The sequence below is a fragment of the Dermacentor silvarum genome, chromosome 4, assembly GCF_013339745.2.
Source record: "Dermacentor silvarum isolate Dsil-2018 chromosome 4, BIME_Dsil_1.4, whole genome shotgun sequence".
In the NCBI taxonomy this organism is placed as follows: Eukaryota; Metazoa; Arthropoda; class Arachnida; order Ixodida; family Ixodidae; genus Dermacentor; species Dermacentor silvarum.
In genome coordinates, this window is record NC_051157.2 from 144789044 (window position 1) to 144801831 (window position 12788).

Sequence of the window (12788 nt, forward strand, 5' to 3'; positions counted from 1 at the left end):
ACCTCGCAGCGTCGTCACTGGGTCAGTTCCAGGAACCGAACGAAGGGAGCGGCGCCTTTGTCTCGCGCACAGCTCCGAGTCCGCGGGGGGTCAGTGAAAGAGAAAGCAATAAAAAAGAAGGGAGGCTGGCTTTCCTCTTGTAAGTTCGGCCGTGCGTTCGCGATGCGCACAGAACAGCCATGTTGTCTTCCTTTCAATTTTGAAAATGGTTTCGCCTACTGTCAAAACGGTAAATCCGGGGAACCCAGCCCTCCGCAGCCGTTGCAACTGACTGCTAAAATTAGTTTCTGCGCAAGGGTCACATTACTTGTGGAGCGCTGATTGCAAATGAAGAGACACAATTGCTCTCTTCATTGTCTTAGAGTTGTATGAGATGAATGGTAGCAATTCTAATTTATTTACAAATGTGTAATTTTACTCGATACCAACTAGCCAAGGACCAAGCCTTGTGAATAAATACCCATTTGTTTTGATTGGTCTTGCTTTTTCGATACGCTTTCGCGTCTTTTTCACCACATAAAGATGTACGAATAATAATTTTCCCAACAAGAATCGTCGATTCAGACTGCTCGGGTGCTATGCAGGATGCGCCGAGTATCTCGTTCACCCGAGTTTTGCCCGAGTTTGCTCGATGGCAGTCAGTGAACGAAGATAGCAAGGAACGTGCAATAACAGCAGGCAAAAAGAAATGTCGAGATAAAGCCGCGTATGGCAGCATGAGCGCACCCTGCGCGGCACAGTGCTGCCGGGCTTCAAGCACAGAGGACTGCGCAACAAAACGCGCCAGCGCCGCGTATTGTTATCAACGTATTATCGCAATTTAGCAATACCGTCACTGTCCCGCTGTCTATCTGCACACTTGCCGTGAGCCGCTTGCCACGCCTTTCTCGGGCGCGTCAAGGGCGTGCCTCCTTTTTTGGGCATTATCTTTCTATCCTCCGTCGAATGCGAACAGGGCACATGCGGTGCATTCTTGCACCTATACTTTCCCTCAATCGAATACTTTGAAATACAACAAATAAAATAACCGACATTTTACTTCTTAAAGTATCGGTTTTTTTTGTTTTGAATGCTGTAAATTTGTGATGACAAACGGACATATAATGAATTATTAAATTTTGTACTTTTTTGCCGCGAGTGGCGACAGTGAGGCGAAAGCTTACAAGCGGATACATTCTAGAGGGTCACACGCACGAGGGAGTTCATGCGGTGAGAAGTCGCCAGGGGCGCTGCAGTGCTATGTTCGATAAAGTCAGTCATGACAACGATCTGCCCATTCCCTGTCTAATAGGGGAATGGCAACGCAGCGCTGCGGCATGGCTGTTCACCGCAGGTGCTTCACTGCGGCGGCTATTAAGGCCGCCGCTTTACCAACTGAAACGACACTTTAGCCATAGAGACGGGAGCAACGGCTGTCGCTGCAAAATGGCTGTGCGGTATTCTGGGTCCGTAGTGACGCAGCACAATGAAAATGCACCAGTTTATCTGCGTGCGCGAAGTCTCCGCGATGCATTGCGAACACGAGCGTGCTGCCCAGCGACACAGTTCGTCGCTTGTCACCGCTTGCCCATTGAAGGTGCCTCCGTGCGCATGTGCGCAGAATTTGAGTGTGTTGTTCACTCCAATGTGCTTGCCGATTGCCTCTGCTGCTGAGCTAACAGCGATCGCAGATGGATATCGTAACGACAGCGCAGCAATCGCATTTTAGTGGGTGAGGGCTCTTGTGTGCAGTTAGGAAATTAGACTTCGAACGCAGGAAGGTGTTGCAATTGTTTAGTGTGCCGTGCTTGTGATGACAAAATGCCATTGCACTGGGTGTGTTTGCGCTGACCGCTGACCGTGTTTGCTGCACTATATCATTGACAGAGCAGCCATCTCAAATGACAGCTGCGATACGTTGTCGTTGGAAAACACTACGCACTGCTCAAGATCGTCGTCCACCACGGCGCATCGACGCCTTGCAAGCAGCTACAGTGACGTGCGGATAATTATTTGCTGTGCGCTACGTAGCCACAACGCAGGCAATGAACCGTGTTGTGGGGTCATCACAGCCCAAGAAGACATATGCATAAGGCAGCGAAAGTCGACGCTTTTTTTTTTATAGTGGTGCTGAGTACATCACCGATGACAGTGCGTTTTGCGTGTTTTATTTCGCCGGTCAAGATTGTTAATGCCTCTCAGTTCCGCACCACGTCGCTGTTGTCGAAAAATAAGTTGGGCGTGGCCCAACCGTGGTGGGCGCGCACAAGAGTTACATGCCTCGCTCGGGGCGTGACCTATGGTTTTGATTGACACGCGAACTCGGGCCAAACTCGTACATCGCGAAACCCCCCTCGAGTTAAACTCGGGAGCATGGCGGCGGCAGCAGCAGCCTGTGTCATCGCATCCAGCGGCGGCAAGCGTCAATATGACCATCTGGACCCGTTCAGCTACATGACCGACGTAGAGTTTCAGCGTCGTTTTTGCCTTTCCAAAACGTCAGTGCGCTGGCTGTGTGACGAGTTAGGCGAACGCCCTTGTCTGCGGAGACTGCGTGGCGGGCATATTATGCTTTCCGAGCACAGACTGATGTGACTAGGCTGCGGAGGAAAAGTTCGTGCGATCGCTTCGGCTCTCTCCTGTTTCAAGCGCTGCTCGTCCACCGCGCCCTAGCCCCAGGCAAGGTTCGGCGTCGTCATCGGAGTACTGGGGCACCTGCGAGCACCTGGGGTTCAACCCGGGCCAACCAACCTGCGTAGGCGAAGTGGTCACATTATATTGGAAGACTCAGAATGGAAGCCGGGCTGCCTTCCGATGCAACAGGTGCCGAAATCAGTTTTCGCAGTTACACGGTAAAACTGCACTGCACGGTCAGAGAGGCGAAGGACAGTACTTCGCCAAAACGGACCGCCTCGGCCGTCCGAACGACCACCTCTCCAGGCGGCAAATGATTTCCCTCACGTACTACGTGAGCAAAAGCGTAGACATATGGCTGTTGAAGGAGATGACCGGCGACTTGTTTCCTCTATAGGAGCACACCATCGCCGACAGGACGAACTACCCCCGTAAGGTCGCGAGGGACGAGCTGCTGGCGCGACCTCCACTTGGTACCCCGGGTAGATAGCGCAAATTGATGAGTGCCTTCTTCGCGGCGAGCGAAAGTATACAATCGAGGCAGCCTAATGACGGGCGACAACTTTCCGCCAGCCGCCAAAATTACGGCGGTGTTAAAGTTGGGGGCCCATGGGTCTTCGGCATGTTCTGCGCGACCAGAGGGGTGCTGCGACTTTCAAAGTCGACCGACGAAAGGCGGCGACGCTAGGCGCCATTATTGCAGCCAATGTTAAACCGGGGACCATTATTCATAGTGACGAATTGGCCGCATACAAATGTATCCCAAATTTAGTGGATGCTAACGGGGCTATGCCTCAATCCGCATTGGTAGACAGTCAACCAAAGCGTGAACTTGTGGACCCCATCACGGGCGTTCACACGCAAAAAAAAAGAAAGTTATTGTCAAAAAGTGAAGCGCTCCCTCGTCAGCGATGGGTACAGGGTAACTGCACCGATGCTGGAGTCCCGCCTGGGATGCATGTGGTGGCAGTCAACATCCACGTGCGCTGCAAAGACCCTTTCGTGCGTTTGTTAGAAGCCACGGATCGCTCGGGCTAGCCACTACAAAGACTTTTTCCTGCGGTTGTTAGAAGCCATCGCTCGACGCTTGCCAGTATGGAGGTGTATCGCAAAGTAAAAGAAAATAAAGCGCAGTTTTCTGATCCTTGTATGTGTGCTTTCCGGCATTCCTGTGTGCTTACACGGTAAGCGCGCGGCAAACCACTTATGCGCTAGCCGACGATCACTTCGTCTTGTAGCTGGATGCGCGCGCTACTCGCAGCTTTTCTTTAGCGCGAGCAACGAGCGATCTGTTAAAAGCCCAGTGTGAAAACCAGGCGCACACCAATCTCTGCTCGGAAATGGGAGCGCAAGCACGTAGCGAGCCGCACCAATCCAATCTAGAGCAAAGGAGCAACGAGCGATCTGTTGGAAACCCAGTGAGAAAAGCAAGCGCACACCAATCGGTGCTCGGAAATGCTAGAGCAAGCACGTATCGAGCCGTGCCAATCGAATCCAGAAAAAAATAGGGGGACGAGCGTCCCCTCGTGGCATAACGCGAAACGTATTTAATACAAATTAGTCTAATACACATTCCGTGTATATCGTGGAAACATTAAAATGCTTACAATCCACGTTAATGTGACTAATATTATTGTACTAAATGAATTTATTTTATAACTTGCTTGTGCCTGTAATGCACTCGGTGGAACGACAAACAAGTGAAAGAAGGCACGACCATGCACCGACCGTATGATCACGTGAGCCCCAGTTTGTCGACCGCCCATATGGCAACGCCCAAGGGATAATAGCCACCCAGAGTGAATCTAGATTAACCAATGAAACTGGAGGCGTGCCGATGGACAAACTTCGTCTTGTTATCATTTGTTCTTTGATCTTGGGGCGTCGCCAGAGCTCGTGAAGATCCCGAGTTTCGCCAAACTCGGGGCATCCTGCATAGCACCCCTGTTTTAAAGAAAACGTGCAAGTAAATAGTTAAAACCATGTTTATGTCAGTGTATATCCTACCTTTTTTCCATGATTTATAATGCTTGTGCCCATGATATTTTATGCGCAATACTGGCGAAACAATTTTTGTAGTCATTGTGATTTACTAGTTGGCTGGAAGCGGTAAGCACAAATGAACTTGATTTGTAAGCAAAAGGCATGTCGTTTCAAGCTGTCCCGATAGGTATGAAGTTCAGCCAAATGAAAACCGCAAATGTCTTTTTTCTAATTTCTCGATGTAAACACGCCACACAAAGCTGTACTAGTTTTCTACATAATCTTCTCCATGCTGTATGCAAGTTTGTCAGCGTTTACAAAGTGTTTGCATTCGCATAAACACACATTACTATGGGAGTGTGTGCAACCTCACGTGCACCGCTTGCCGCGCCTCTTTGATTTGGCCGATGAGGATTGGAGCCATTCTTAACACGCTCTCTTCAATTCTGGTCGGTGGTATTGAACCCAGGTTTCGTCCCCGGTGAAGATTCTTGGAAGGAAGGCATCCTCTTCTTGCTCAATGCGCCACAGAATTTGTTCACACGCATCAACACGTCACTGTTTCAATTCAGGAGCCATCTGACGGGGCACCCATCCTGCACATACTTTGCGAAATCTGAGAAATGAACAATGGCTGAGGTTTACACTTTCTCTAATGTCATCCAGCCTTACATGGCGGTTTTCCATCACGATCGCTTTAATGACTGCAATGTTTTCTCGGAGTCACATCGGGGTATGGCTGACACGGACGAGCAGCTACGGCCACGGACTTCCCACCTTTTGCGAATTTTCTACTACATTCGTAGACTTGCTGTGGCACACATTATTCATGAGACCGGACCTTTATTTTGCGATGAAATTCGATAGGTTTCACACCCTCACTACGCAGAAATCGAATAAGAGAATGCCGTTCCTTGCTGGTGTAGGTTGCTAGTGGTGCTGTCATTTTTACACTGTTCATGTGTCGGTGTTTTTGCACCTGCGCAATGCTACCACTCAATGAAAATCCAGCACCTGTTAGGAACATGTTTACCAACGTACAGGTTAGTGGATCCAAATTTAGCTTTTTTTGTTGCACACTGGCGGTTTTCATTTGCCTGACCATCGAATTATTGTTACACGGTCAAAGCAGAAGAGAAGCTATTGTCTAAATGCTTACCTTGGAAAACGAGCTGCGTAGTGAAGTTATCTTCCGTTAACTTCATTTCAAAATGGCTGAAAAATGCGTATTTAACTTTATTCGTGGGCCTAATACTTGAGGTAATACCAACTTATGAAGCAGGTAAAGAGCATCACCATGTATATGGCATAACGATTGTTCAAGAAATGTTTCGAAAGATGCACCGATGAAATCATTAGTGTAGTTTACACTACGCAACAAGAAAACATCAAGAATAGCACACACTTAGGCAGTAGCTTGCCTCCAGAGCATTTCAAAATACATTCGAAAGAATTGCTTCTTCCTCTTAATTTCACAAGAAGGCAGGCAGTGGCCTAAATATTGCACCTTTTGAAAAGACAGCTTCGAAAAACGCTAAGAGTACTTGACAGGAGCTCCTGCACAATCAAAACTAACTTTTTGAAATTAAAAAAGAATAATAATTTTAGTAAGCAATCAAAATAGTACATAAGTAAGGATACCTGAAGGTTGAAAATATGAGATTAAAAACGCGCCGATGAACACTACTCAGATCAGGCAAACCACAGCGAGAGTTTTCTAAAATCCTAGCTAATTAATAATATTTTCAATAGGATTTATGTCAAGTAGCACTAAAATAGCCATTTCATTGCTGTATAAAAAGCTAGCAGTGAATTGTACACATCTGCAGGCACAGCCGCACAATCATTACAAGGCTATATACGTTTACTGAAGGAATCAATATAGTACATCCCCCTTCGATCAATCACAAACTACGTATTCGTTATTTTGCCTCTCGTATCCCTGCTATGCACTAAAATTTCCTTCTTTCGTCTTGCGATCTCAAACATCGTCGCACTCCATTTTGCCGCTCTTACCTTCACATTTCCACTGTTAATATGACGCCTTGCATGTGATGTGATCTACGCTTTATATGCGCCACCTAACTACCATCTCTTCCGCTCTGCATAATAACCGCTATGCAATCGAGTTCGTGATATTTTCATTTATGCACTTCTTCCAAGAATCAGAATGATATATCTTCCAGCAGCGGTAGACGTTGCAGTGGGTTGCACAAATGCAACTGCCTCTGTCCTCTGTGAGTGTTGCTGAACCAATCATTGAGAAGCCGGGTTCCTTCAAGTTGAGGGCCAGGGATATAAAAGCGTGCCCGATGTGCTGGTCCCAGGCCTCGGAAACTCCACTGGTTTTTTGTCCACGCGAATTCCAGCGCCATCCATGAGATGGATGCGAAACCAAAATCGCTTTTCTTTTTTTTCTTGTCAACCCTCTCTCAACTTTGTCGTTTCTCTCTCGCCTTCAACTATCGGCGGCGCGGCTGGCGCGGCCTGCGCTCGTCGTCGGCCATGCTGATAACGGCCAAAACGGCAGCATTTTTTTTTCTGGCATTATGCGGTCACTTTTGCGGTTTTCGCCTTCCGCGCTAGCAGTTTGGTCCGTGTGGTATCCTACCGTTGCACGTTTGTCGGCTCTTTTCCGCACTCTCTCGCAGCTGTCGCTGTTCGTGTGTGGTTCAATGGTGTGCGAACACATCAAGACGAAGTGAGCCATGCGACATGAAATTCTACCGCATCCTTAAAGACAACAGGTGAGCACTGTGCAGTTTACTTCCCGGTTTTTATTTGTGATAGTAATTGTGCGCAGTCGTACATGGCTGTCCGGTGGTGAGGCAACAGCTAGCTGATTTGAAAACACCACAACAATGCAGTAAATCGTTGTGTCAACAAGCAGCGAACATAAAGCTCCTTATAAATATAGTACCACCTGTGCGCATCGCAAGGAACACTTGTGTAGATGTGCGCTTTGCTCTTGTTTCTTGGTAATTGGCCGCCATCGTTTAAAAATGTGTTTCTGAGAATTAAGGTTGACATATCACAACTAGTACTCTGCCGCGCCGCGAAACGAGCTCAGTTTTGTACGTTCCAACTGCGATGCTATAATTTATGATCTTCACTGTTCTTCAGGATGGAAGCGTTTTTAACCTACGCTGGAAGGATGGACCTAATGGTTTTGTCCAGAGACAAGGTCAACAACCGCAGAATATGCTCGGCGCACTTCCCAGAGGTGGATTTTATGGACAGGGCGAGAAGCAGGCCATGAGAAGCTATTCTGCGCATTGGCCATTAGAGCAATTACAATAAATGTTTTTTTACATGTGCGTACATGAAACACCATTCGCGTTTTGTTGCATTCTATAGTGTGTTGCACTGTCTGCTCCAATTCTGGTTTTCGCGAACAAACACAATACAGTGATTCAAAAGAACTGTTGTGTTGTAAGTGGAATTATTTTAATACAATTTTGTGCATATCCTTGCTTGATTGTAATAAGGAAGGTGACTGCGTGCACCAAAACGCAAAAAGAATCCACTGCGCACAAGCACGCAGCACGAATGGCACGGCCGGACAGGAGATGAGCGCGGAGCGCGCGCTTCGGTCCGGCGGCGCGTCTGATAATGCCCGCGACCACAAAAGGTAGGGCGTCTGATAATGGCCGCGAGGCATAAGGGTAGGGTGAGGCGAGGCACGGGAGAGGGATATGAAAGTCAAGAGGGAAAGGAGAAACGAGCGGAAGAACGTTATCATAAAAAACGGAAGAAAGAAGTGCTATAGCAAAAGGGGGAGGGTGAAAAAAACTCCGCGCCGCTTTTCTTTCTTTTTTTTTCTTTTTTTCGCCACCGTAGTACCGTCATCCATACGCTAGGGCCGAACTGAAGTGCGCCTTGGCGCTATCGTCGACTGAGCGTCTGCGGTGTGGGCGGTAATAGGCGGTATAGGAATATTCACCCCCCTGCTGGTCCTTCAGTCGCCGAGATAGCGGCAGCATTACAGCTGTGTTCAAGCCATGTCTCATTCCTGCGCAGTTCCTGGCTTTCTTAACCGATGTTGCACCCATAATTTTTGCGTCACAGCACTTCTGCGTCGGCTCAGCCACGGTGGATTCGTATCTGCGCAGTGGTGACTACCGTCGTCGCCTTGCTGGTTGTCCAGATTTTAAAGTGGGGCGACGTCATGGTATGGCATTCCTGACACGTGCCAACCACTCAAGTGACGTCTCAATGGACTGTCCAATCATCGAGAAGCCGTGTTCCGTCATGTTGAGACGCGTTGGGCGAGACGGCGGCCGCATTACAGCTATGTTCAAGCTATGTCTCTTTCTTAGACAGGTACGTTACGTTAGCAATGCGTATTGCATACGTTATGATAATTCTGATGGAGTCGTCCCAAGAGAAATAAGTCAGCAGAAACTGGCTCGGGGCGTTCAGCCCGCTCCAACAGTCCTTCATTTTCTCGTGTAAACCAATCTTTGAGTACCCTAGCACACATCTATTCATTAATCTTTCAATATAAGGAGCATCTCAATGTTTCTAAATTATTATTACAAATACTTGCCAGTCATAAAAAAATTGCGCAGGATATAGAAGAAATGAAAGGTTTTCACCAAGCGTTTGATGCGAGGCTAGGCTAGAGCACTGCACGGGCCGATTTTTTCAGCCCGGGCCCTGCACGGACGCGTTTTTATGTTGGGCTGCCCGCCCGAGCCCGACCAAAAGTTTTATGGTATCACGGCCCGGGCCCGGAAATATTCTACGTTACCCGCCCGGCCTGGCCCGCCACCCCTTTACCTTAGGCCCGAGCCCGGCCGGAGACTGGCTCGAAACCGGCCCGAACCCGGCCCGAGACCGAAAAAACAATGTTTTTCAGAGTCGAGACGCACGAGGATAACTCGATGCACGTTACATGCACACCACCAGAAAGTCCGAGCCCGGCCCGGGCCCGCGTCAAAAAGCCCGGCCCAGGCCCGGGTCACAAAGCACATGCCGTGCCCGAGCCCGGCCCGAGCCCGTGAAAAAACTGCCCTACCCGGCCCGGCCCCGGGCTTTCGGGTAAGCCCGAGCCCATGCAATGCTCTAGGCTAGGCTAACTTGAGAATAGAGGGGCCAATCTTGAATTGCTGTCTAGTGATTCTGACATCTTGCCTTGTTCTATGCCAAGCTTTCTTCTTACTGATTTAATGCTGCGTCCATATTTCACGGCTTCCTCAATTTTTCCCACGTTATAATTCCGAATATCCCTTACTTTTTTGTGGTTGATTAGTTTTGGCAGTTCAGCGAATTCTATCTGATCTCTTGAGTTGGACATTTTCATGTTCTGTCTTTTCTCTATTAGGTCCTTTGTTTCTTGGGAGAGCTTACCTACTGGTTGCCTTGGTGCCCTACCTCCCACTTCAATTGCTGCTTCTGAGATCAACCTAGTTACGGTTTCATTCATTACCTCTATGTTGTCTTTATCTTCCTTTTCTAAAGCTGCATATTTGTTTGCAAGGACCAGCCTGAATTGGTCTGCTTTCACCCTTACTGCCTTTAGGTTGGCTTGTTTCCTCTTGACTAGTTTCACTCTCTCTTCAAATTGAGAGAAATCCTAGACCTCACTAACCTATGGTCACTGCACTTAACCTTACCTAACACTTCTATATCGTGCACTATGCTTGGATCGGCAGAGAGTATGAAATCTATTTCATTCCTTGTTTCTCCATTTGGGCTTTCCCAGGTCCACTTCCTGTTGCTGCGCTTCCTGAAGAAGGTATTCATTATTCGGAGCCTATTTCTTTCCGCGAATTCTACTAACATCTCTCCTCTTGCATTCCTAGAATCGATGCGGTAGTTGCCAATTGCTTGCTCAGTGGCCCTGACTAAAGTATACTGAGTTTGCACCTTTCTCATTGCGAGTTCAACATCTTCATAAAACTGTTCTATTTCTTCATCATCGTGACTAGAGGTTGGGGCGTAGGCTTGTACTACCTTCATTTTGTACCTCCTATTCAGCTTTCTTACGACGACTGCTATCCTCTCATTATTGCTGTAGAATTCATCAATGTTGCCCGCTATGTTGTTATGCACTAGAAATCCTACCCCGGATTCTTTCTTATCTGGAAGACCTCTGTAGCAGAGGACGTGGCCGTTAATCAGCAATGTGTAAGCCTCACCAGTTCTTCTAACCTCACTAAGGCCAATAATATCCCGCTGCACTGAATGCACTGAAAGATGAGCATGGTAATATCATCAGCAATTTCGATGACATAGTAAAAGCAGCGGAAGAATTCTATACTGACCTGTACTGTGCCCAAAACAGCCAAACTACTTTCATTCAAAATAGTCATGAACCGAATACAGAGGCTCCTTCTATAACTAGCGCTGAAGTTAGAATGGCCTTGAAAGACATGACCTGGGGAAAAGCTGCAGGAGAAGATGGAATAACAGTATATTTAATCAAAGATGGAGGAGATATCATGCTTGAAAAGCTTTCGGCCCTTTATACGCAATACCTCACAACTTCATGTGTACCAGAGAGCTGGAAGAACGCCAACATTATACTAATCCATAAGAAGGGAGACGTTAAAGAACTGAAGAATTATAGACCCATTAGCTTGCTTTCAGTATTGTATAAAATATTTACCAAGATAATTTACAATAGAATCAGGGCAACACTTGACTTCAGCCAACCAAGAGAACAGGCTGGCTTCAGGAAGGGATATTCTACGATGGATCATATCCATGTCATAAATCAGGTAATCGAGAAATCTGCGGAGTACAATCAACCTCTTTACATGGCTTTCATAGATTATGAAAAGGCATTTGATTCAGTAGAGATACCAGCAGTAATATAGGCATTGCGTAATCAAGGAGTACAGGAGGCATACGTGAATATCTTAGCAAACATCTACAAGGATTCCACAGCTACCTTGGTTCTCCACAAGAAAAGTAGAAAGTTACCTATGAAGACAGGGGTCAGGCAAGGAGACACAATCTCTCCAATGCTATTCACTGCATGCTTAGAAGAAGTATTCAAGCTCTTAGACTGGGAAGGCTTAGGAGTGAGGATCAATGGCGAATATCTCAGCAACCTTCGGTTTGCAGATGACATTGTCCTATTCAGCAACAATGGAGACGAATTACAACAAATGATTGAGGACCTTAATCGAGAAAGTGTAAGAATTGGGTTGAAGATGAATATGCAGAAGACAAAGATAATGTTCAATAGCCTGGCAAGGGAACAGGAATTCAGGATCGCCAGTCAGCCTCTAGAGTCTGTAAAGGAGCACGTTTATCTAGGTCAAATACTCACAGGGGACCCTGATCCCGAGAAGAAATTTACAGAAGAATAAAATTGGGTTGGAGTGCATACGGCAGGCATTACCAAATCCTGACTGGGAGCTTACCACTGTCGTTGAAAAAAAAAGTGTACCATCATTGCATTCTACCGGTGCTAACATATGGGGCAGAAACTTGGAGGTTAACAAAGAAGCTCGAGAACAAGTTAAGGACCGCACAAAGAGCGATGGAACGAAAAATCTTAGGACTAACGTTAAGAGACAGGAAGAGAGCGGTGTCGATCAAAGAACAAACGGGGATAGCCGATATTCTAGTTGACATTAAGCGGAAGAAATGGAGCTGGGCAGGCCATGTAACGCGTAGGATGGATAACCGGTGGACCATTAGGGTTACAGAATGGATACGAAGAGAAGGGAAGCGCAGTCGAGGTCGGCAGAAAACCAGATGGGATGATGAAGTTAGGAAATTTGCAGGCGCAAGTTGGAATACGCTAGCGCAAGACCGGGGTAATTGGAGATCGCAGGGAGAGGCCTTCGTCCTGCAGTGGACATAAAATATAGGCTGATGATGATGATGATGATGATGATGATGATTCTGACAGACACGTTGACAACCATGATAGGGTTGTTCCCGAGATCAGCTTCCTCAGAAGTCTTAAAAAAACGAAGTCCTCAGAAATTGTTCACGCCGATGTACGCTTGTTTTGCACGGACTTAGTGAACCTGCAGACGAAAGCAATGAAATATTATTGAACAGTGTTTCGCGCTCTTTCTTTCATCAACTGCAACTTGACTGTCCAGATATTGAAAGATTTCGCAGGCTTGGAAAACCTCGAATGGACAGAGCCCGTCCTGTTATCATAATACTGCTTGATGGTCCCGATAAAGTTCACATCTTGCAAAATGAATCCAAGTTGACCGAGT

General features: G+C 47.2%; 1 protein-coding gene across 3 annotated transcripts in view; it reads right to left on the reverse strand.

Moving 5' to 3' along the window:
- Positions 1 to 12788, reverse strand: part of LOC125944803 (uncharacterized) — a 204956-nt gene that overhangs the window by 42440 nt on the left and 149728 nt on the right. For 2 of the 3 annotated variants that reach the window (XR_007466510.1, XM_049666163.1), the window contains one exon: positions 5756 to 5811. The exons of the other annotated variant lie outside the window; for it this stretch is intronic. Coding sequence is in view for 1 of the 2 variants with exons in the window: in XM_049666163.1 (XP_049522120.1) it covers positions 5756 to 5811 (56 nt within the window). In the remaining variant the exon portion in view is untranslated. The remainder of the gene's footprint in view (positions 1 to 5755; positions 5812 to 12788) is intronic. 3 annotated transcript variants of the gene reach the window in all.